This window comes from Cygnus atratus, chromosome 1, assembly GCF_013377495.2.
Source record: "Cygnus atratus isolate AKBS03 ecotype Queensland, Australia chromosome 1, CAtr_DNAZoo_HiC_assembly, whole genome shotgun sequence".
Lineage (NCBI taxonomy): Eukaryota > Metazoa > Chordata > Aves > Anseriformes > Anatidae > Cygnus > Cygnus atratus.
In genome coordinates, this window is record NC_066362.1 from 190,155,221 (window position 1) to 190,178,447 (window position 23,227).

Genomic DNA, 23,227 nt, shown 5'->3' on the forward strand with positions numbered 1-23,227 from the left:
TGGAGGAAAATAGGGACAATGTGCAAAATAAAAACATAGAAATAACTCCTAAAGTAACACTCAGCCTTTATATAAAGCCTTACTTATACTTAACTTCACACTATTGTTTTGGGGGAAACTCCTTCTTTGGACAGGTTCTCTCAGCTCATTTTTCAAACCTGATCTCCTGTTGTGTATGATACTACCAAACCCATAAAGCAGCTTTGTGAACAGATGGTAGACTGTGTTCCTGAGCTACATAATAATGAAGTCATAATCGTAAACTTCTTTCTGCTCATCCCCCAGTTACTTTTGGCTTAGGGTCTTCTGCAAAGTGAGGGGAAAACAGAATGGAGGAGACAGTTCAGATGTTCATTCACAGACACCATCTTTTAGAGTTTGATGTGGTGTATTTTAAAACTACCTAATCACTTGAGGCAAGACCTTTTTTTTTTTTTATTGAATGTATATACTGGTCTCCTAAACTGTTTGGAATTAAGCATACAATGTACAACTTTCTGTGATACTTTAATCCCTCCCACTTTCCCTAAGTGGTGGAAAGCCCTTTTATTTTAATAGTTGGCTAATTTGCCAACAACAGTTTAATTTAACAAACTGCCAGCTTCTATAATTGGGTTGGCACATGGATTGTCACTATACAAAGTATACAAGTGCTTTTTGACACTGGAGGAAAAATTATACTGAAAGAAAGGCAATTTCTGCACAGGTCTGTAATAACAGAAAGGCCCCAGAACAGTTTTTGACTGTTCCTGTTACTTCTAACCATAAAATGCAGAGATCTATCTATCCATCTGTTCCTTATGATGATAGAATAGTCCCAAGATTACGTCACACTTTAAGAACTCTCAGTAAGAAGTTATGACATAGAAAGAATATTTGTCCCCACTTTATTTTTGTGAAGAAAATTAATCTGATTAAAAGCACATTTAATATGCAGAGGACTCATGGCAAACTGTAGTACTTGGAAAACCAAACTCAAAATGCTCGTTAAACTAACATTTACAACTTCTTTACAGGGCTTGAATACTTCAGCCTAGGAGAGCGAAGAGTAAATCTGTCCTGATATATGCAAAACAATCCCACACATCTCACCATTTAGTTGTTTAATTAACAGATATGAAAGAGAACATTTTACTTCATGAAGAGTATTTTGTGGATAGCACCGAGGAAACTTAGTATCTGACTAACTGTGAAATAAGGGAAACTTATTTGGTTTTATGAAGAAAAACCAAGATACGGAACAAACAAATCAGACTTACTCAGCAATTGCTAAGAAGTTATAAAGCAACAAAATTATTTTCACAAGACATACTGTTCTGATAAGTCAGAATGGGAAAAGTAGGGAAATGATTGGATTATAATGATTATTAAATCATCAAACACCACCTTGTGGGCTGTGGCAGACTAAACATGTCCTCAGCATGAGAGATTATTTCATACTCCTATAAATTGCTTCATTAATAAATTACAGTCACAGGACCTTCAAATTTTGAAAATATTGCTAATTGGCCAAAAAAAAAAAAGTAAAGGCAGGAAAGTTCCCTTTTCGTATCAAACTTCCTTCAGTTCCCTACTCTATTTTTTCAAACATTAAGAAAATCTAACACTGAATATATCTGTTAGTAATGCTTTGGTTGCAGATTCATTTGCGTACATTGCCTTCCAATAAGGTTACAAAAATACTTAAAATATCAAAATAGGTCCTTATAATAGAAAAATTTAAAAGTTAACAAAATAGCTCAACAAGTTATACTAATAATTTTTACGCTGTCATTATAGAAAGTGTCTTTTTTTTAAGAGTATTCTGTAAGCTGTAAATTGAAAAATAAACTGGATATAAAATCCAGAACACTAAACTGTATCACCAGCCTATCACTGTGCTTGTATATATGTTAAAGAAACAGTAGATGAAGTTTACATTTAGAATCATAGAATGCTTTGGGTTGGAAGGGATCTTATAAATCATCTAATTCCAACCCCTCTGCCACAAGCAGAGACCCCTTTATTTACAAACACTAAGTTTACAAATTAAATGCAACTAAACATTTCTAGTAAGATTTAGATTTCAGTATTTTTTATATAATGACTTTGTGGAGTAATGAGAACTTCTTAGGCACCCCAAGTCTTCCCTATGCTATCTGCTACCTTACCATAAGGAATCGTGATTATTGTCTTCCGTACAGCGTTTGCAGGTCAAGACTTTTAATAAGTTCTTGAATTGTCAAATTTATTTTTGAATGTAATTGAATTTTACAAAGCTCCCTTTGCGCTAATACACAACAGTTCAAAAGGTATAATTAACAGTTGAGTTTCAGTAATGCAATGAAATTCCTTTTTTTTTTTTTTTTTTCTTCCCTCCAGTGGATTATGGAGGCAAACTGAAAACAGCCTGGACCCTGTGCTTGAGATGTGCAACAAACTGTATTTTCCAGACTCTTCAAGTTTGTGAACCCAGTCTAATAACCAGCACCAGAGACTGACATACGGGTTAGACAAAATGACGGCCTGCTTAACTCTTACCAGTCATAGCCAACAGCAAAAGATGTTTCAATTACTGGTGCAATCAGTTTAGCAGCTGTCATGATGTATTCCTCTGCCATGGATTTCCTAAGGAAAAAGAAAAAACACAAACGTCACCATTTCAAAACCATGTATGCAAAATATAACCAAATCTTGTTCTTGCCTTTTCCTGCACTTGGGACAATCTGAAAACTCAATCTAACCAGTCCCTGCTAACACCACCGCCCTGTATCTTCACAGTGCTCTCAGTTTTTCCTGTTTTCGTTTCACTGCACACTGTAGTTTTACTTAAAAAAATAAACAAACAAACAAAACAAAACCAAAGCTGCAATTTTATGCTGTGTAAACCATAGCATATGAGATAGATGTTTTATTTCCCCTTCCGCATTAAACCCCTATTTTATATATTTTTTTTTTTTACAACTGTAGGACACTAAACTCAGTGATTGAGTTGGTTCTTCCAAACATGTTCTTTCTTAAAAATTATGAGGACGCTTTCATTATATCAATAGCTGTGGACACACAAGAAGATTGGTAATACTTTAAGGAACTAAAATCCATGGCATCAGAGTGAAGAAAGAACAAACCCCACTATTACCTCTCACGTTCTATTTGTCTTAAACTGTCATTTTTAATGGCTTCAATCAGTAGATTGGTATGTGGATCATCCTGGATGGGGACAAAACAACTGTAAGTAATTATGCCAGTATACATGCATTTTAATTATTTTATAGACAATTTGACTGCAAACATAAACAGATTACATAGTCTACAATGTCAGTTATTTACTTTTCACATTTCAAAAAGCTGACTTCAATTTAAAGTAGTTTTAAATCTAAGTACAAAATCTGAAGTTTGACATTACAACTACTTTCATCCTATTTCAGTGCTCAGCCATGTGGTCATGAGGAAGTCCAGATTCCAACAAATTCTAAGCTAAATTAAGCATCTACAAATTTCACTAAAATCTTCCTTCTATAAAATACGCTACCATATTACAAGTTTTATTATCACTCATTTGAGATTACTTGCATTAATTCACTTATTGCTTTGCTCCTTTTATTTTAGCTTATAAATCATTTACTATAATGTTAGGTAACTAAAGGAGGCAAAGCAATGAATGAGCTATGTAAGTCAGCCAGATGAATTTCAACAAAATCTTTAATAAAACAACTGTGAGGTATGGACATCATGTAAACCCTATCTTCTGAAAAAAAAAAAAAAAATATTTGAATATTCTCAACATATTTTACATTTCTGAGCACTACGGTCACACTTAATTCATTCTACTAAAAAATGTTATTTTAGATATGTAAATACACATCAATTTACATATTCAGTATCATCAAAGCATTCAACATCCCTTCCCCTTTCTCCTGAATTACCACATAAAAACATAGTTTATTTTGTTCAAACTTACATTTGTTGAAATGTATTTGTCATCATAATCCACTTCCAAGGGAACTGCAATCAGTTTTTGGAATGCTTTTTTCATTTGTTCACTGTCTCCAATAGCAAAATAACATAGGATCAAGTTGAAGCCTGCCTTCAGATTTGGGGACATGCTCATTATATGTTCAAAGGAAGAAATGGCATCAATGTATTGGCCAGTTTTAATAAATGCAACTCCAATATTTTGCATTATATTAATCCTAAATAAAGAAATCAGAATTAGATTACATTTTTAACTATGACATTGTACTCAAAACTTGCATTTCAGAACCCTAATAGCATAAACTCACCTCATCTCTTTGTGGACACTAGGAATCTGGTCTAGAGCCATACGGTAGAATTTGATAGCTTTGGAATAGTTTCGTTGTTTTAAATATATGTTTCCCATATTGACCTTCAGTCTACCTATCATAAGAAGTGAATGAGTTACAGTCTTATAAAGCATAGTTAGAGTATTTTTAAAAATTGTTTCAAAGGGAGAGCAGAACACCTTTTTAATAAATTTGTCTTCATTATAGGGTACCAGTATTCCTTTAAAGAACCCCTGCAAGGAACAGCCTCCTGGTAACTTTCACCCAGAAGGAGTTAAAGCAGTAGTGAAGCCTAAAAAAGAGCTATCAACATAAGATGTATATCTGATTTTGATTGTGAATTGAGGAATGAGTAGAAATTTTTTACAGTGCGCTCCAAGAAGGCAGCTGTAAATAAGCATCTCTGAGAAAAAGAGAGTGGAGTCCGCAGAAGTCTCAAAGATGTACAAAATACTGAAGGAAGATTTTAGAAGGGCAAGTTGAGTCAAAAGAGAATAAAATAGTATTAGAGCAGACAATGTAGCATGTTCCATGAGAAAATCATGTATTTGACTTTACGTTTCGCTTAGCTCACGGAAAGAAAAGATTTCATGAGCACAACCACACTAAATGAGAGCAGGTCAGACAGTGTGTATCTGCCAGTCACCCTGGCAGACATGAGAACTGAGATCTCTGTGAGTCAACATGAGGGAGAGGAAGTCCTGATTTAGAATGCTTGGCTACCAATTTTAATTCATTTTGGAATGTAACCTACCTCCATTGCTGAACATCTTATTCTTCACTATAACTTGATAAGTATTCAGTGCTTCAGCATACATTTCATTAGCAGCATACTGACTAGCCAGATTGAAAAGAACCTATCAAAAAATGGAATTATAGGTACAAGAAAATAAAAGTTCTCTCAACAGTAATAAATTTGAGTTCATAGCAGACAGTTTCACATTAATTTTACCTAAAAAGTATTGATTTCATTTTATTCTTTTTTTTTTTTTTTTTACTTAAATAACTACGAACAAAAATCATGCTACATAAAGACAGTGTTATAATGCAAGGTTATTAGAAGCATTTGTTTAAGACAATACTCAGAAACTACGTAATTTATGACCAACAACGTGTGGAAAAACGTCCTACTATCAGTGGTCCCTCAGTCTACGGAGAGAGAATTTTTTGAACTGTTGTTTCAAAACAGAAGTTCCATTGGGGTCTGGTAAAATACTTAAACATGTTTCTCCCCAGCTTTACTCTGAACTTCACTGTAAAATTAATGACTGAGTCTGCCTAACTTGATGTATTCGTTGCTTATCATTTTCTCTACAGCAATACCTGGAGTATAACCTTAAATTTCTCCCAAATATTTTTATTTATGTTGTAACCTTTTTTTTAAACAACAACAACAACAACAACAACAAAACTACTAATTTGAAAACCAGAAAGTAAATCTAAATACCTGCTTTAAAAGTCAGGATATTAATATGTCCTTTTTCACATAATATATTCCCCGACACTTTATGGTTCAAAATAAAGGCAGTGACTGTCTGATCTCTTCTGCTTTCTTCATTATAATATTTTCTAGACTTGTTGTTTTTGAAGCGTGGGGTTTACATTTGTTATATTTTGATATTTTAATATGCATGCTTTTTATGTGAGTAGGTAGCTGGAATTTATGTTCATGGGTGTAGTTCTTCAATTAATGTTGACTAAGTGGTTCCTGTGGTACTCAAGAGGGCATAGACTTGCAAGGGAATAGATTTGGTAATATATATGGATCTTTGCAATCCAATATTAAGTTTTTAAACTTTAAGAAGTCATTCACTTTATCTTTATAAACTTTTTTTTCTTTTTAAATTTAGACCGTATCTGATCTGAACACACAGGGAAGTGGTGAAGTCCCCATCCCCCCACCCCTGGAGGTATTTAAGATGTATGGACGTGGCACTAATGGACATGGTTTAGTGTTCGGATTTGGTAGGTCAGGTTTATGGTTGGACTTGATGACCTTGAAGGTCTTTTCAACCCTAAATGATTCTATGATTACAATAAACTCACTTAGCAAACACTGAAACATCATTAATAGGTTAGCTACCAACATGCCTCAGTCACTGAAGATTTCTAAGCACTTACTGAGTACGTGAGATCTAAGTTGATGTTTTCTGGAGTAGAAATTTGTTCACGTTGTCTCACCAATACTCTTTCCTTTCTTCCAGCTTCTTTTGCTTTTTCCAGAGCCTTAAATAAATGACCAAAATTTAGTGATGCCTTGAATCTTACTAATCCAAGACCACAAAAATACATTCAAAACAAGTATGAAAATAATATACTCATGTCCATTTTCCTCAGATGCACAGACTGCACACAGTGCTTGAAAAGTAGCACTATAACCCACAGAAAGGTGTTGATTGGCTATAAGCAGACATACAGTTGTCTAAGTCAGCTTAGCTGTAATATTTTTAGAGAAGTATAGTTACACTGTGTATATATACATATGCCATAATCACAACTGTAGGAACGTATTAATCATAGATTTGAAAGGGGAAAGGGATAAAACCAGGCTCGCCAGTGATAAGGTACGGGATAGCATGCCAAAATTTGAGGGACTGCATGCTAGTGAGATCCTTCAGCCAGCTCCATGAGGTGCTGGGTACAATGAGGCACATTTGAAATGTTTGTACACCAATACACATAGCGTGAGGAGGAAGCAAGAGGAGCTAGAAGCCTTGGCTCAGTCCCAGAGCTACGACATCATTGGCATAAGTGAGACCTGGTGGGAAGAGTCCTGCAACTGGCGTGTTAGGATGGACATAGGCTCTTCAGAAGGGACAGGCAGAGCAGGCAAGGGGGGGTAGTAGTACTGGATGTAGTGGAGGGGTTGGATAGCATGGAGCTCGCAGCTGGCAATGACACAGCTGAGAGCCTCTGGGTAAGGATTAAGGGACAAGCAAATAAAGCAGATGTTGTGGGAGTCTACTACAGACCACCCAGCCAGGACAATGACACTGATGAATTAGTCTTTAAGGAACTAAGAGATAACCTCTAGATCAGCCTCCCTTGTCCTTTTGGGTGACTTCAACTTGCCAGATGTTAACTGGGAAAATCACACAGCTGATACATCAGGCCCAGGAGATCCCTAAAACACCTTCACGGTAACCTTAGTACAGGAACTAAGGCAGCTAACTAGGATCCTAGATTTGTTGCTTGTAATCAGAGAGTGTCCTGTGAGCGAAGTGGTGATTGATGGACATCTTGGCCATTGTGGCCATGAAGTAGTTGAGTTTATAATCTTTAGTGGTAAGAGGAAAACTGCCACCAAAACTTCAACCCTGGACATGGGGAGAGCAGACTTCAGGCTGCTTGGGGTACTAGTTAGTAAGGTCTCCCAGTAACCTAGTAGTTTAGGAGCTAGAGTTGGCCAACCCAAAGGATATGGAAAAAAGTATAAGCCTTGTCCTAAAAAGTAAGAGAAGTTATTTTGATACACAGGAACCCAACCAAGGTTGGTGTGCTTTATTGCCACTGTCCTGTGAAGGGTACTAGTGTTTGCTATTCAGGGTGTGCTTAGCTTAGAAGGTCCCCTTGTCCGAAAAACTGAAGAGAAGATGAAGTAATTCATTTTGCTGCTAATCCCTTATGGTGCAACAAAAGCAACATAGTAAGGGTCTTCCATATGCTATAGCACCAGTAAATCCCTGACAGAGAAGGCTACTACTGTGGAGGTGGATTACATGCAATTGACCCTGGTGCTAAGGATCAGTCCTGGATGAAAATGACATTATCCAAAAGGCCTGAGTAATACCAAGAAAACAGAATGCCGCTCAGACAAGATCCATACATATCTGGGGATCAATTTTTGCAAAGAGGGTGTTTACATGCCTGATATGGAAGAAGGGTCCGCCATTTCCATAAAGTCCGTATGTTAAATTGGACTTATCTGTGCCAGTTATGATTAATAGATTAGACCTATTTGAAGAGGCCAGTGGAGATATGGGGAAGGGAGTCTTTATAACACTGAAATCCTAACAAATACATACACAACAATAGAAGTCCTATCTTTACTGGGGGGCAACACAAGCTATCACTGTATCGGAAGAGTCATAAAATTAGAATTAAGACGATTTTAATAATTTGAAGTGTTTGAACCACAAACTAATTTGAATCATCTAACTATGCAAATTGTGCTTCAAATAATATCAAAAGAGAAATGAAATCCAGAAAAAATACCAATTTCAAGTCTCCACAGCTGTTGGCAATGCAACTTTCTTCAACCAGTTCGTTCACTTTTTTTTCTAACTGCCTAATCTTCTCTTCTGAACTAAAAAAAAACAAAACACAACAACAACAACAAAAACAAAAACAAAACAAAACAAGAATAAAAGGATTGATTACCACCAGTAATGTAATGGCAAACACTAAGTTTTTATGCAGGATACTCTCAATAAAACAACTCAGTGATATATCAGGTCACAACTAACCAATTTTCCCATCAAAGAAAATATAATGTGAAACTATGCCCAGAGAGAACCCTCCAAAGGTATCACATTCATACACACAAAGACCTAAGAAAACACAAATCCTCTTATGAGAACAAGACAGACATGCAAATTTCATGCACCCAATTTGTTGAGGTGAAACAACAACAGAACAAGCAGATTAACTGGTGAAACTTCCAAATCAAACATCTTGTGAAACAAAATATTGTATTAAAAGCAATTAACTGAAACTCATTTGCATAGAAAACTTTAGAGCATAGCTTGCATGTGCAGATTTTGGTTAAAAGTTCTTATTCAACTGTATTTTTTCCTCATTTAAATAACCAAACATATCAGTAGGATTCCCTACTCCTACATACTTATATTTAAGGAATTTAAGCTCAAGGACTTCCTCTCAGCCCACTCACCAATATTCACACCAGACCACAAGACTTTCACAACCTCAGTTCTACCTCAGGTGTTAAGTTCAGACAGCAAACAGGGAGAAACAGCAGGCAAACCCACGCAAGTCCTCGCGCAGAGCTACGTGCATCATGGTGTTCCTTGCCCGCAGTACATTCTTTCATAGTTCTCCACAATCCTGTTCAGTCTTAAGAATATTTGTGTGGCAACAGCTACATCCAGGCTGCTGGGCTACAGTCAGAGCCAAAAATCTCTGAAATCAGACTGTCCCTAAAGTCAGTGCAACTACTCTGGGGAGTCAGCTAACCATGTATATAAATGTTTGTGGCACTACACAAAGTTACATGTTTGGCCCCTCAAGGATTTTTAATTGCCTGGATGTTTCTAAGCTCTGCTATCAGCTGTTTTTTGTTGCTGTAAATGCTTTGAAATCATTCAGAACAAACCTGTCTGGATTTTTCATTTCCAAAGGTGGAGCGGGACCTCTTGCTTGGCCAAGAGGATCAAATAAAGAACCTGCAAAATTAACACAGTACTGAAAATTGTAAAATAACATCTTCATCTGGCAGATAGCAATTTCTACAAACCGTACCTCTCATGGCTGCCTTAGTGTAACCTGCAGCATGCACTGCTGTCATGGGTCGAGAAACCCCATCCTTAAATAAAAACAAAGAAACGTTAAGTGAGTGTTTGTAAAAAAACAGATTGTGGACAGTATGTGCATCAGTTACATATTACAAAACCTTTAAATACAACAAACAATTGTTACCACCTCAGAAAATTGCGTATTTTTAAACTGTTTTTATCGACCTGTGTATTTCTCAAATATTATACGTTATAACTGTCCACAAAGAAGAGCAGCAAACAGTATATGGAAACTATAATTGATACAAATATGCACTGAAAATTGTACACGTATTCAAAATACTTAATTTCAAACATTTTTATTTTTAGAAAAATCTTAAGAATTGTTGGTCTTGAGGTCTGTAATGTGCTCTAGCTTACTGTCTGTCACACTGTTTCAGAAAGCAGGTTTTTTTTCTTTTTATTATTAATTTTATATGATTTTTAGACTTCGCTGGTAATCAGAATGTTTGATTTGATTTAAACCAAGAGAGACAAAAAGAAACTAGAAATTTTCTGTATTTGTAACTTACTATCAGACAATTCTTCCCCAAAATGCCTGACCCCACCCCCAATACCATCTTATTAAACTAAAAAAGGTCAGGCCCCTGAGTGCAACTCATAAACCTTAACGGTTTTGACCACCTGTGACCTCCGCCCACACACCCTACCCATGGGTCCAGGAGTTTTATTTAAGCTCAGCCCTGGGCTCTCAGCTCTTCCCTGGTCTATGCTGAGGAGTGTTATTTTCTATGTTTGCTGCAACTCTGCCTGGCTGTAGCACTTCTTTAATCCAGATTTCATCCAGCAGAGTGACTTCCTGGATTAATCTCAGCCTTGCTGCTATGGATGTGCCCGAGGGTCACGGCTCCTAATCATGGCCCATGCATCAAATTTTTGGCTTGACCTTGAACCTGCTCCATCTCCATTACATTGCCTTATTTTCTGAACTTTTGGTTGGACATAGCCACCATTTCCATGTGGAACCTACTTGGCTTGCTCAGGTACCGTGGGACTGTCTGGGCTGGTGAGGCCCCCTGCACTGCTGTCCATGTGATTTCTTCCTGGGCTCCTGGTTTGGCTTGGCTCCCCTTCCCTTAGGGAGTAGCCCCATTCCTAATGTTCTCTGATAATTCCTGTCTCCCACCTGGACTGATACAAAGTGGATATATATTGATATATATTTAACACAAAGTCAATAAGTTTAAGGATGGTGGTATAGAAAGTCATGGATGTTTTGCAATAAATTCTTTCTAAAGTACAAATACATAAGAAAGATGTAAAAAAAAAGAATTTTTTTCCTATTTCAAAGAAAAGCTATTCAATGCATGTCAGGAAGTTTTAAAAACAATTACAGTTGTACTGGCTCCGACTATGTGCTCAGATAACATACTCAACAAAAACACATTTGCTGATGGCAGTAGTACTTTAAAAAAGTACAAACTTAAAATAATCTTTTGTATTCTTATTTCAATTAACCCTTAAATATTTGTATCAAACCCAAACATGTAGCAGACATAACTGTTGTGAGACAATATAAAACATAAATACTGGAAACTTTTACCTGTATAGCTCCTGTCATTGGTCTTCCCATAGATGAAGTTAAAGTTGCCTTTGACTACAAAAACAAGGAACTTGTTTGAAACTACTATTCACAAGGCATTAGAAGCCTGAAAAGGCTATACATAGTCTTTCCACAATTTAGTTTTAAGAGCTTATTAAACTCAGAATTTCTTAATAGAAGTCTCATTTACATTATTCACATGTAACATACTTGTGCCTGGTAAACTTGAAGACGTGGACCACTTCAGTTAGCATAAATTTTTAATACTGTTTTTATGTATTTGGATATTTCTGCCAGGCCTTTAAAAGATGTAAATTCCATGGAAATTTCTAAGGCAACAATATTTTCCAATATTAAATTGTTGAAATTAATTTCAATTAGTAAAAATTACGCATTTCAAAATCCATTACAAGTAATTTACACAAAATACTGCAGTAATGTTCTGAGTATGGCTGATACAAGATTACAAACTGTAATTCGTCTATTTTATGTTTTGGACAGCCTTCAAACATCATTTCACTGCAGAGTTTTTTTGCACTTAACTACGAATTTTGGGGAGAGATTTTGTCATACTTTCATGCAGATTTATTTTACAATAAGCACAGATATGCTTTGAAACTGCCAGTGGCTATCTTTTCCATTAGCTAACATGTCACATGTTGTCCTTCGGTATTACTGTTAGAAGTGTAGAGGAGTAAATGCATGAAACATTAGTAAATACTAAAGGTTGCTACACATGCAATACAAATAGACAAAAATAAAAGGTCTTCAGGTCATAAGAAAATGTTCCTGATTTCTACCCCTAAGTTTTACTGTTTTACCTACTATCCATCACGTATCATGATTGTTTTTTTTCTCCTGCTTAAGGCTGTATTTACGTTAATAAGGATTGTGGAGCAGGAGAAGCAAATTTGCAGAGTGAAAGAGGTAGTATTATGGACTGGACAGTGCTTTGGGGGTTTCTACCTCTAGGGTGGTCCTGCAGACTGATCCATTACTGGCTGGAGAACAACACTTCATCTACTTCTAGACTGCATCACTTGAGTTAGCTTAATTCAAAAGAGCATAGTTTGCACGCTCCAAGACTGGTCTGTGCACTTAGAAAATTAATAAATAAATGTCTATCTGGAGACAAAAATTTAGACGAGCTTTTTGCAAGGGATTAAATGATAAACTTAATTTTTGGCATTTTTTTGGTAAATATCTCACTTTCATTATATATACACAGTAGAACAAAAACCTACCCCAAATGCAGTACCTAAAGGTCTTGAAGCTGATGTACCAGGAATTTTGGCTGTCACCTGGAAGGGTGAAAGAAAGCAATGAACAACTGTGTGTTGATTAGTATTTTTACACAGTGAATTTGTAGAAATAATGCTTCAACTGTTACACAACTTGTAGAAACAAATTATTCTGGCAGATAAGTAATGCTAATCGGACAGTTTCACCTCTTCTTTAGTCATACAATATATACGTCAAAAGTGCAGGTACCAAACCTGTATTTAGTTTTGAAAATTGACAGGGGTTATGTCACAGCTAAATGAAAGTAAGAATTGATGTAATGTACATGAGTATGGAGGAAAAAAAATCAGAACAACACATGGTTTTCTAGATTACACTTTCTAGTATGTATCTCAGCCTTAGTATAATGCCAGGGCCAGTAATTGTCTGCATAGAATATTAAAGTCCTTTGATAATATTTAGTTTTGTTCTTTAACAATCCTTTATTTCATTTCATCAAACATCAATACATGTTTCCAACCAAAATTCCTTGTTTGCTGTCTTCCAGCTTAACTCCAGAACTTAACAGAATTAGTATTCTGTTAATTTTTTACTTAATTTTCTATCAATCATGTTAGTAGTAGACAAAAAGACAGTAGTAGACAAAAAGATAAGAGACAAACTTTGCTTGGGTATGGGACCTAAAATTAGAGCTAGGGCTCTAGAGAACTTCTACACTAGTAGTGTAGAAGTACCTGGAGTACTGCATTTGGCTCTGGGGGCCCCAGCACAAGAAAGACATGGACTTGTTAAGTCAGGTCCAGAGGAGGGCCATGAAGATGAGAAGGGCCGGAGAACCTCTCCTGTGAAGACAGACTGAGGGAGCTGGGATTGTTCAGTCTGGAGAAGAGAAGGCTCCGGGGAGACCTTACAGCGGCCTGCCAGTACCCAAAGGGTGCCTACAAGAAAGCTGGGGAGGGACCCTTTGTCAGGGGGCGCAGTGATAGCACAAGCGGTAACAGCTTTAAACTAACAGAGAGTAGGTTTAGATTAGAAGAAATTCTTTATTTAGATGGTGATGAGGCCCTGGCACAGGCTGCCCAGAGAAGCTGTAGATGCCCCATCCCTGGAGGTGTTCAAGGCCAGGCTGGATAGGGCTTTGGGCAACCTGGTCTGGTGGGAGGTGTCCCTGCCCATGGCAGGGGTTTAGAATTGGATGATCTTTAAGTTCCCTTCCAACCCAAACCATTCTGTGACTCTATGATACATTTTAGTATGTACTTACAGGGGGTCTTCTCCCATGACTTGTTCTTGCTGCCTGTTGAAAACCTATATCATTTTCTAAATCCTAGAAAGAATAAAAACTTCTTTAAATCTCACCATCCAAAGCCACAATCCCAGAACATTTTGACTACTGAAAGCAGACAGGTAAAAAATGATTCTTCTTCCAAAAACACTTGATAACTGAATGATAAGTTTTACTGACAACAATGATTTTAGTTGGTCTATCTTTTTGGTATTTTAGATTAAGAAATTTTGATTATATCCTGAAAAATGTAACCCTGAGGATGCAGAACTTAAGTGATGACATAACTTTTTTCTGTCCAAAAGCTCACTTTCAGTTGTTTTTCTGTTTTTTTAACTAATATCAATGTCTGTCATGCCCATGCATTAAGATATATCATTGAAATTACACTAGAACTCCCATGGACTTCACTGTAGGGATTTCATGCAGAATGCCAGGGAAGTCTGGCAATGTTAGTCCTGCTTTAGGTAGGCTTGTGGGGTTTGGACCAAAATACACTTCTGTTCCCTCTTATTGCTCCAATTCCACTACACCAGCAATTTCCAGAAAGTGGTCTGCAGGATTACTTGGCTATCCCAGATGCTCTACTGGTTGCATAGGGAGCTGCAGGGGTGGGGGGAATTCTACTCATTTCTCATCTCCTTCAGCTGCAGCACAGTAAGAGACCAATGACTGGTAAGTTGCCTTTTTTATCGGGAAACTTGCTGCTGCATACCACATTGAATGTGAATATGAATATGGACTTCAGATAATTAGAATTTAATAAATTATAATCATCACAGAGTATTACAAAAGCTACAAAAGCATTTTGTTAGAGAAGGTAACTATCAGAAATAATTATTCCAAAAGATCTTGGTGAAACTTCATAATTCTTGCTAAATACAGAATATTTCACTTCAAAACAGTAGTGTCCTTGCACATTACTGTACCCAAGTTTGTACTTAAAAATGAATCCTATGTAAAGGAAAGGTGAGAAAGAGCAAGCACTTTTACCTCTGTGTCAAAAGTGGGATTATAATCATTGTAGCCAGAATAAAGATCATCTTCATCTTCCTCTGGAGCCAGGTGCACGTTTTGCATCATTTTTCTCTGAAATTGTAAACATGACAAACATGGCATATAAGATACATATATAAATCTTAAATATAATGGCAACTCCACCACCTCCCTGGGCAACCTGTCCCAATGCCTGACTGCTCTTTCTGAGAAGAAATGTCTCCTCGTTTCCAACCTAAACCTCCCCTGGTGCAACTTAAGGCCTTTCCCTCTAGTCCTATCATTGGTTATCTGTGAGAAGAGGCTGACCCCCAACTCCCCACAGTTTCTTTTCAGGCAGTTGTAGAGAGCAATCAGGTCTGCAATGAGCCTCCTCTTCTCCAGACCAAACAACCCCAGTTCCCTCAGCCGCTCCTCACAGGACTTGTGTTCCAGGCCCTTCACCAGCTTCGTAGCCCTTCTCTGGACACTCTCCAGGGCCTCGATGTCCTCCTTGTAGTGAGGGGCCCAAAGCTGAACACAGCACTCGAGGTGCGGCCTCACAAGAGCCGAGTACAGGGGGACAATCACCCCCCTGCTCCTGCTGGCCACACCGTTCCCGATACGAGCCAGGACTGCCCACCTCCTGCTGCGGGAAGCCGGGGCCCGATCCTGATCCCGGGCCCCAGGCCCGTTGCCCGGGTGACGGGTGCAGCCGCAATCCCCTGATGCCCCGCGCCCGGTTGCCAGGATACCAGAGCGGGGCGCATGCGCACAGCCGCCGCCGAAGCCTTCGCCCCCGCCTGGGCGTCTCTCCCCTGTGAGGGCAGGTTCCCGCCGCAAATGGCGGCGGGGCATGGAGGGCGGGGCTGGAAGTGGTCGGCATGGTGCGTGCTGCGTCCTGAGGGTGAAAAACCAACACTTTCTGTAAATTTCACAGAAATACAGTTCTGTCCTCCACGGTGCATAACTGATCATCTTTTAGATTGGAAATTACTGCTTTGAACTTCTTTGGACAGACTTTTAAAGTGGATTAGTGTTGATCCCTGAGCTAGAGCTACATGTGAACTAAATTTCACTTTTTTTTGCTTCTTTTTGGACTTATTCTTACCTGCAAACGCTTACACATACACTTAATTTCCCGAGTTAGGTTGTGCATAGTTCCAAGATGGGAACACGTGCTAAGGAATAAAAAGATGTGTCATACAATGGACATAACAAGCAAGTTTTGTTTTCCCCTATGCTTTCCTCAGCTTCCAGAAGAGGAACACAAAGCTCCTGTGAGGGATGACAGGCTCAACAGACTGCCTGCCTTTAGTCCATGGGATAATAATAATATAAATGGAAGTAAGATTTGTTATCTCCTGGACATTGCTTTGCTGTGTCTAGAAATAAAAATCTGATGAGTGACAGCTAATTTGCCCACAACAAATCATTGCACTCTGTGAACTGAAATGATCCAGTGTTCAATGGGAAACAGAACAGACCAGAGACCTCTGAACTTGCCTACAGTATTCTGAAAGAGAAAAAGATTTATGAGGCCAATTGTAAGCTGCCCCTGCTGCCTGACACTGAAAGCTATAGATGACACGTAAGAAAGCTACAAAGCCACTACGCAGCATGTGGTCAGCCTGGATACCCTTTTTATAGTCAAGGTTTGTGAGCATTACACAATGTCTGTGCTTTCTGCTGCTCACCTTCTTTCAGCCTCAAAGTCCTTTCAAAAGAGATAAGGCACGGAGGATACGAGTGAAAGGTCTTTCTATTCCAGCTCCCAGCAAGGGAAACAAAGATAACATAAAGAAGTATTAACACATTATCGCTTCTTGTATTAACTTGTTAACGTTCCATGCATGAACCACTTTCACACAGAAACTTTAGACTTGAGACCTTTGGACATGAGAATCTTTATCCCTGGCATTTCTGAAATACAAGTATTTTGCAGAGTAACAGACTCCAGGTGGAAAAAAATTTCAGGTGAATTACTTGCCACAAATTATGAACTTCAGGATAAAAAATACATATACACTACTATCCTCCCTTTTCTGCCTGTGACCCCTCATGTAAAATTAAGCCTATGGTTTTTAGATTTTCTGTCTGTCCCCAGACACACTCAGACTGAGCAGCAGGTACATGCTGTAGCAGAAGCCCTAGCTCTGCTACCCAGCTCATCCATCTCAGGGACCTGTGCATACCAGTGCTCAGTGCATTGTGGTGTTTTCAGCCCAATTCTTTAGGGCACTGGAGAAAAGGAACTCCATGCTAAGGAGTCAGGGCACTTATCTTGTAAATAAAACAGTGTCAGGACGCAATTGGAATCTGACTGTGTTCACATCAAACTTCCTTACCCTCAAAAACCAGCTGTTGGAAGATGTTCCTGGCCTCTATTCCCAGACCATACAGGGAATTGTATGGGAGAACAGTAATTAGCTAACACTGTAATGGGCTACGTTAACAGCAGAGAGAGTTGACTCCAGCCCCTGGTCCAACACTGTGCATTGCCCACATTGATAGAGCATGCTCTGGGGACAGGAGCTCAGGAGAACTCCCTGGCCCAGCTCCTTAGCTCCCTCGATCCGTACACTTCTTAAGAACTCACAACTTGAGGGTCTTAACAGGCTTTATTTATGCTTTTAAAAGCTGTAACGTTTTTTTATTTTATTTTTCGTGAAGTATAAGTAAACTTTAATGCATAAAGATTTAACACAAAACCTCAGTCTCAAGATCCACTGTGATAACACTGGGTCTTACTCATGGGATGGGATTATCAGACATGTTCTTCCAAGGTTGCACAATGGGGTGAAACCCAAGTGGTACATCTGCATTTACTGTTTTGGGTTAAGTCCTGAGGGTGACCTGGATTGTGAAGCTGTCCCCCAACAATGTTACAAGCAGCCCAAGCAACATCATCTGGTGTGAACTCCCGATCATTTTAAGACGTCAGCACTGTCACTAAATTAAGCTGTCCAACTCTTTTTCCCCCTTCTGATTTTCATTCCTGTCCCAGATCTGTATGCTGACTTACATTGCGTTAACTGTTTCTGCAATTAAAGCATACTACAGATCTGATTTTGTTGTTGTTCAGTTAACTTTCAAGACATTGTGTTCCTGGTCTCATTCATTCAGTGAAAACTTTATGGCAGGTTAAGGAGACCACAGACATCCTCTTAAACGATTAATTTCCTTGCAGTTCAATAAATACATGGTGCATCTGTCTTTTTGCAGCACTGACGTTGCAAGTAAGGACTCAGACAAACTGTTCCAGCAGCTACTAAGTTGGGTTCAGGGGTTACTGGCCTCTGTCTGCATGTTGTAATCATTGTTGGCATGTGCCCTACCCTTGCTCTGTTGCTTTAACTGTTTGTCTGATCTACCCTTAAGCTGTGTTTTTCTTTTCTTTTTGAAATCATTCTGAATTGGAAAAGTATTTCTCCCATTAAAATCTTCTAAAAGTGAGTAATTTTCTAGCATTGAATTCTGGTCTGACCAAACGTTCAGAAGTTTTCTACTACCACGTGAAGACACTTCAACTTAACTGCCACACACAGTAAAGCTGCCATTAACCACTCCTCTCAAAACTTCATAGATCTTGTCAGTATACCTGTAGAAATTGTTGAGGGGAAAGAAAATATGGAACGTGTTTAAAATTAAAGCATTTCTAATACTTAACTTTTTTCTTTAGTTGACAATTTAAGAGTTGAGTAGTAATTGAACTTATTGGTAACAAATCTATTGTACCGAGAATTAAAAATAAAAATTAAAGCCTTAATCAAGCTCTTCCTATGCTTGGAAGTTCAAACTTCACTATTTTGCTGAGTGAATTATGTTACAGCCCTGATACTCTGGGCTCATTTATCTCATCAACATAAACAGATACGTAGTGCATATTACTTTCCTCTTTTTATCAAGCATATGAACGGTACAGGTGTCAGAGCCTTTATACATTAGCTCATTATTCCTGAGCTGTTAAAAAACCTCTGTAGCACTTTTTAATGCAGAGTTCTTCCAGTAAAGGTTTCCAAGCATAAAAAAGAAGTCTTGTCTCTTGTATGAGACTTAAACTATATATTTGTGATCTCTGAATTGCTGTGCATAAACATATATAAATTATATTAAGAGAAAGTTAAAAAATTATGTTTGTAGATCCACTCTTGCTGCAATAGTAAGTACAAGGATCACAATGTTTTCAGGGTTAGGTTCTCAATAAAGAATTAATTAGGTAAAAATATCTTAAAAGGTTATATTGAAAAATTTCAATAGTGTTACTCAAATATAGTTCTGAAGGGGGGATTATATTCATTATAATTCTGTCCTAAATATCAATTTAATATTTAGTCTATTTATTAAAGCAAGTAAATTTATGTTCAATTAGAAAACAAACAGAAGTCAATGGAACCTCCTTATAATCCATGTTATAAGTAATACATATATTGTAGTTTGGGCTTAAAAGACATTTACAACAGGGAAATTATCTTGTTGATGGGTATTTCTCCTATTAAAAGGTACAGTTCTCCCTAGCTTTGCTAAATCATGCCTTTGCATAATTTTTTACTATGGACTTTCCAATTCCTGCAGATTGTTCAAGAATCAAGTTCTAGCACTACTGGTAATATTTGCATCAGACTGTTTGCACTCTGAATGACCACCTAAGTTAACTGCGTAAACTACTAGAAATACCTAAAGTTATAGTTTTAATTGTAGTATAATTTTAAAGTAATCACTAATTATAATTACAGCGTGCAAGCCATTAGCTAGACCTCTACATAATAGAAATAAAATTACTAAATTATTATTTGAGCTTATTATGTTTCCTGAACCATTAGTATCCTAGTAGCAACATATCATAGCTAACTACAAAAGAAATGTTCACCAGAACAATCCAAATGTACAAGTAACATATTAAACCAATCTAATACTTAATGAGGGTGAACTATGCCTCTGTTTTCATCCTACTCCAAAAGTTCAGGTTAGGATACTCTGTATTTTTGAGGCATGTGATTCCCTTATTTTCTGCATGGGAACTCACCCTTCCATCTCCCACACATTCCAACCCCTACTGGTCCCAGCAAGCATTGGAGACTCCCATGTTGTTTATTCCAAGACTCTCTTATAGTGCCCTGCTCCTCCCCTACAGTAATCCCACCTCCTCTCTGCAGCCAATAGTGGTTTTCACCTCCTTCCAGGGGGCTGCAGAGGAGCATGCTCAACACAGACTAGAAACATGGAGGAGTCAACTTTGCAGCTCCCAAGATGACAAGTCAGGTCTGCTCCTACTGCTGTTGGACTTCAAAAAAGAATACAGAGGCTGGTGAGTGCATATTGGCTCCACATAGGCCTCTTCTGCTGCTAATGTAAGCTCTACTTCTCAGTCCCTAATGGAGCTCAGAGCTTTCCACCATATTATTGGTAAAAGGTTTTGATGAAGCCATCAGAAAGGTTTTGATCTTCAGCCTTTGGGCTGAAGATATCTTCTGGCCTTCCCATGTGAACTGCAGGAGAGGGAGGAGAATCAATGCTCCTTATTCTTGGAGACTCCAAGTACTGGGCCTAAAAGTTCTTATTTTGCGCAAAAATTAAACTTTCTGGTTTTTCTTTTTAACCATATTGTCTTCCCTTGACATGTGCTTCCAACAATTTAATTCTTTGCATTCCTCTTTCATCTTGCATACCTCTCTCCTATTCATGTGTTGACAGTTTGGGCTCACTGGTGAGTTTGGCCATTGGAAACAATGGGGCATGTGGCTGTTGTCGTGCCCTAATAAAATAACTAATGCAGAGTTAGGTAGCATTGTTACTACTACATTGAAGGTAATAAAATAGTTCAGATTCATTACCATAGACCTCTTGTTTTGTTCACCAGCAGGGTGAAGGCCCTGTAATTGCTGTTACCACAACTATGATTAGTTCTCAGATAGTTCCTGTAGTAATCCCTCCTGAATTGTTTAACTGAGCTCTTCATTTTGCAATATCGATTTGCCCAGCTATAACAGCTTTTGTCTCTAAAAGTGTAGTAGTTCTTATGACAACTGCAGGTATAAATGCACACCTACGTATATCAAGGAATACTGAAATAACCAGTGGGTATTTCCAAATAAGAGTGGTAGTGAACTTGTTCCGAAAACCATGGTTCCCAAGCCCAAAATACATCAGTTTTATGTTCTGGGATCTTACTTTTTTTCTTTGAAGTAAAAACTTGAGCCCACAAAGTATACATTGCTTCAGTTATGCTTTGTCTAAACAAAGTTCTTTGTAACACATGCCAAGTCATGCCATTTCAAATTAGTCTTCAAAGGAGCAAAGCTGGTATTTGCTATAATCATAAAACAATGCTTTCTGTGCCAACCTTAGCAAACTGTGAGCCACGAACTGGCAAGGCCAGGTTTCCTGCACACTGCCCTCTTACTTACTTCCGTCTTCTTGTGGCCCAGGTATCTCTGCTTCGCTCCTCCTACATCTCCTGACTGCTGGCAGCTCTCAGGTCACACGTGCAGCATTTAGGTCCTGAGGTCACAAAGATATTGGTGTGGTTTTCCACCTGCTGTCCTATGACTAGTCCTCATGAAAGCTTTAGGAATTTACACTTCTAAGATCTCTGTCTCTGTGCTAAGTATGGCTGGACTTAGTGAAGTGCTAGTGAGGGTGGTGGACATACAAAATGATTATGTTTTCAGTTATGTTATTTTTTTGTATTTTTTTCCCCCTTGGAAACTAGAAGAAATGATAGCCAAATAATGTTTCACTGAAATTTTTCATCAGTAATTATGAAACACTTATTCTTGAAAAAAATCTATCAATTTTCAACTTGGTTTTCAGTATGCCAGTAACACATAACTTACAAGTGGTTTTCAGCTATATTAAGAGTACAGTAATATAACCAAAGAATCATAGAATGGCTCAGGTTGGAAGGGACCTTAAAGATCGTCTAACTCCAAGCCCCTTGCCATGGGCAGGGATGTCACCCACTAGATCACGTTGGCCAAGGCCCCATCCAGCCTGGCCTTGAACACCTCCAGGGATGGGGCATCCACAGCTTCTCTGGGCAACCTGTGCCAGTGCTTCACTACCCTTACAGTGAAGAATTTCCTCCTAATGTCTAATGTAAACCTATCCTCCTTTAGTTAAAGACCATTCCCCCTTGTCCTATCATTATCTACCTGAGTAAAGAGTCCTTCTCCATCTTTTTTATAAGACCCCTTTAAGTAATGAAAGGCCGCAACAAGGTCTCCCCGGAGCCTTCTCTTCTCCAGGCTGAACATCCCCAGCTCTATCAGCCTTTCTTCATGGGAGAGGTGCTCCAGCCCTTTCATCATCTTCATGGCCCTCCTCTGGACCTGCTCTAACAGTCCCACATCTTTCTTTTGCTGGGGGCTCACACCTGGACGCTGTGCTCCAGGTGGGGCTTCACGAGCGCAGAGTAGAGGAGGACAGTCACCTCTGTCCACCTGCAGGCCACCCCTCTGTTAGTGCAGCCCAGGACGCAGTTGGCCTTCTGGGCTGCAGGCACGCGCTGCTGGCTCGTGTTGGGCCCTTCGTCCACCAGAACCCCCAAGTCCTTCTCCGCAGGGCTGCTCTCAGTGAGTTCTTCTCCCAGTCGGTGCTCCTGTCTGGGATTGCCTTGACCCAGGTGCAGCACCTTGCACTTGGACGTGTTGAACCTCATGCTGTTCACATGGGCCCACTTCTCCAGCCAGTCCAGGTTCCTTTGGGTGGCATCTCTTCCTTCTTTGGTATCAACTGCACCACTCAGCTTGGTGTCATCAGCAAACTTGCTGAGGGTGCACTCAATCCCATCACCTATGTCATTGATGAAGATATTGAAAAGTGCCAGTCCCAGGACAGACCCCAGAGGGACACCACTCGTCACCGGCCTCCATGTGGACATAGAGCCATTGACCACTACTTTATGGGTGCTTTGCTATCTTTGATAACAAGTAGGCATTTAAAATCCTAACTTTTGTTTCTTTTCAGGAATATCCAGCATGATTACAGAGCAACATGCAGGTGAGTAGGCACTATATAGAATCAGAAAAAGTGAGTAACACAGCATTCCAGCAGAACAGCTGATACTATAGAGCTGTCAAGATTAATAAAAAATTATGTTGACATTCTAATGTCACATTTTTTTCACAATATAAAAAGTTTTTGTGCAAAAATCAAGGAAAGTCAACAAAAATATATTATTTATCAGGATTCAAGAGAGAAGTATTTTAATAGTATGAAATTATATATTTTTATTATAATTTAATTACAATAAATATACATTATAATTTATTATAATAAATTAATTTATTATAATATACTTTATTATATTTTTAGTATACTATTATTCCCTAATGAAAAAAAAAAAGGAAATACTTTGGACTTCGAA

At 38.4% G+C, this 23,227-nt stretch overlaps 1 protein-coding gene across 5 annotated transcripts in view; it reads right to left on the reverse strand.

Moving 5' to 3' along the window:
• Nucleotides 1-23,227, reverse strand: part of IFT88 (intraflagellar transport 88) — a 213,515-nt gene that overhangs the window by 32,113 nt on the left and 158,175 nt on the right. Inside the window, exons 1-14 of one of the 5 annotated variants that reach the window (XM_035542725.2) lie at nt 15,503-15,619; nt 14,878-14,973; nt 13,864-13,926; nt 12,602-12,658; nt 11,358-11,411; nt 9,762-9,825; nt 9,616-9,685; nt 8,499-8,589; nt 6,405-6,509; nt 5,038-5,140; nt 4,263-4,377; nt 3,941-4,172; nt 3,119-3,189; nt 2,521-2,607 (exon numbers count right to left, since the gene is read on the reverse strand). In XM_035542725.2, coding sequence (XP_035398618.1) covers nt 2,521-2,607; nt 3,119-3,189; nt 3,941-4,172; nt 4,263-4,377; nt 5,038-5,140; nt 6,405-6,509; nt 8,499-8,589; nt 9,616-9,685; nt 9,762-9,825; nt 11,358-11,411; nt 12,602-12,658; nt 13,864-13,926; nt 14,878-14,967 — 1,202 coding nt within the window. In that variant the 5' untranslated portion in view covers nt 14,968-14,973; nt 15,503-15,619. Of the gene's footprint in view, nt 1-2,520; nt 2,608-3,118; nt 3,190-3,940; nt 4,173-4,262; nt 4,378-5,033; nt 5,141-6,404; nt 6,510-8,498; nt 8,590-9,615; nt 9,686-9,761; nt 9,826-11,357; nt 11,412-12,601; nt 12,659-13,863; nt 13,927-14,877; nt 14,974-15,299; nt 15,620-23,227 lie in introns of those variants that run through there. The other 4 variants (XM_035542726.2, XM_050710950.1, XM_050710945.1 and 1 more) reach the window with 4 other exon arrangements.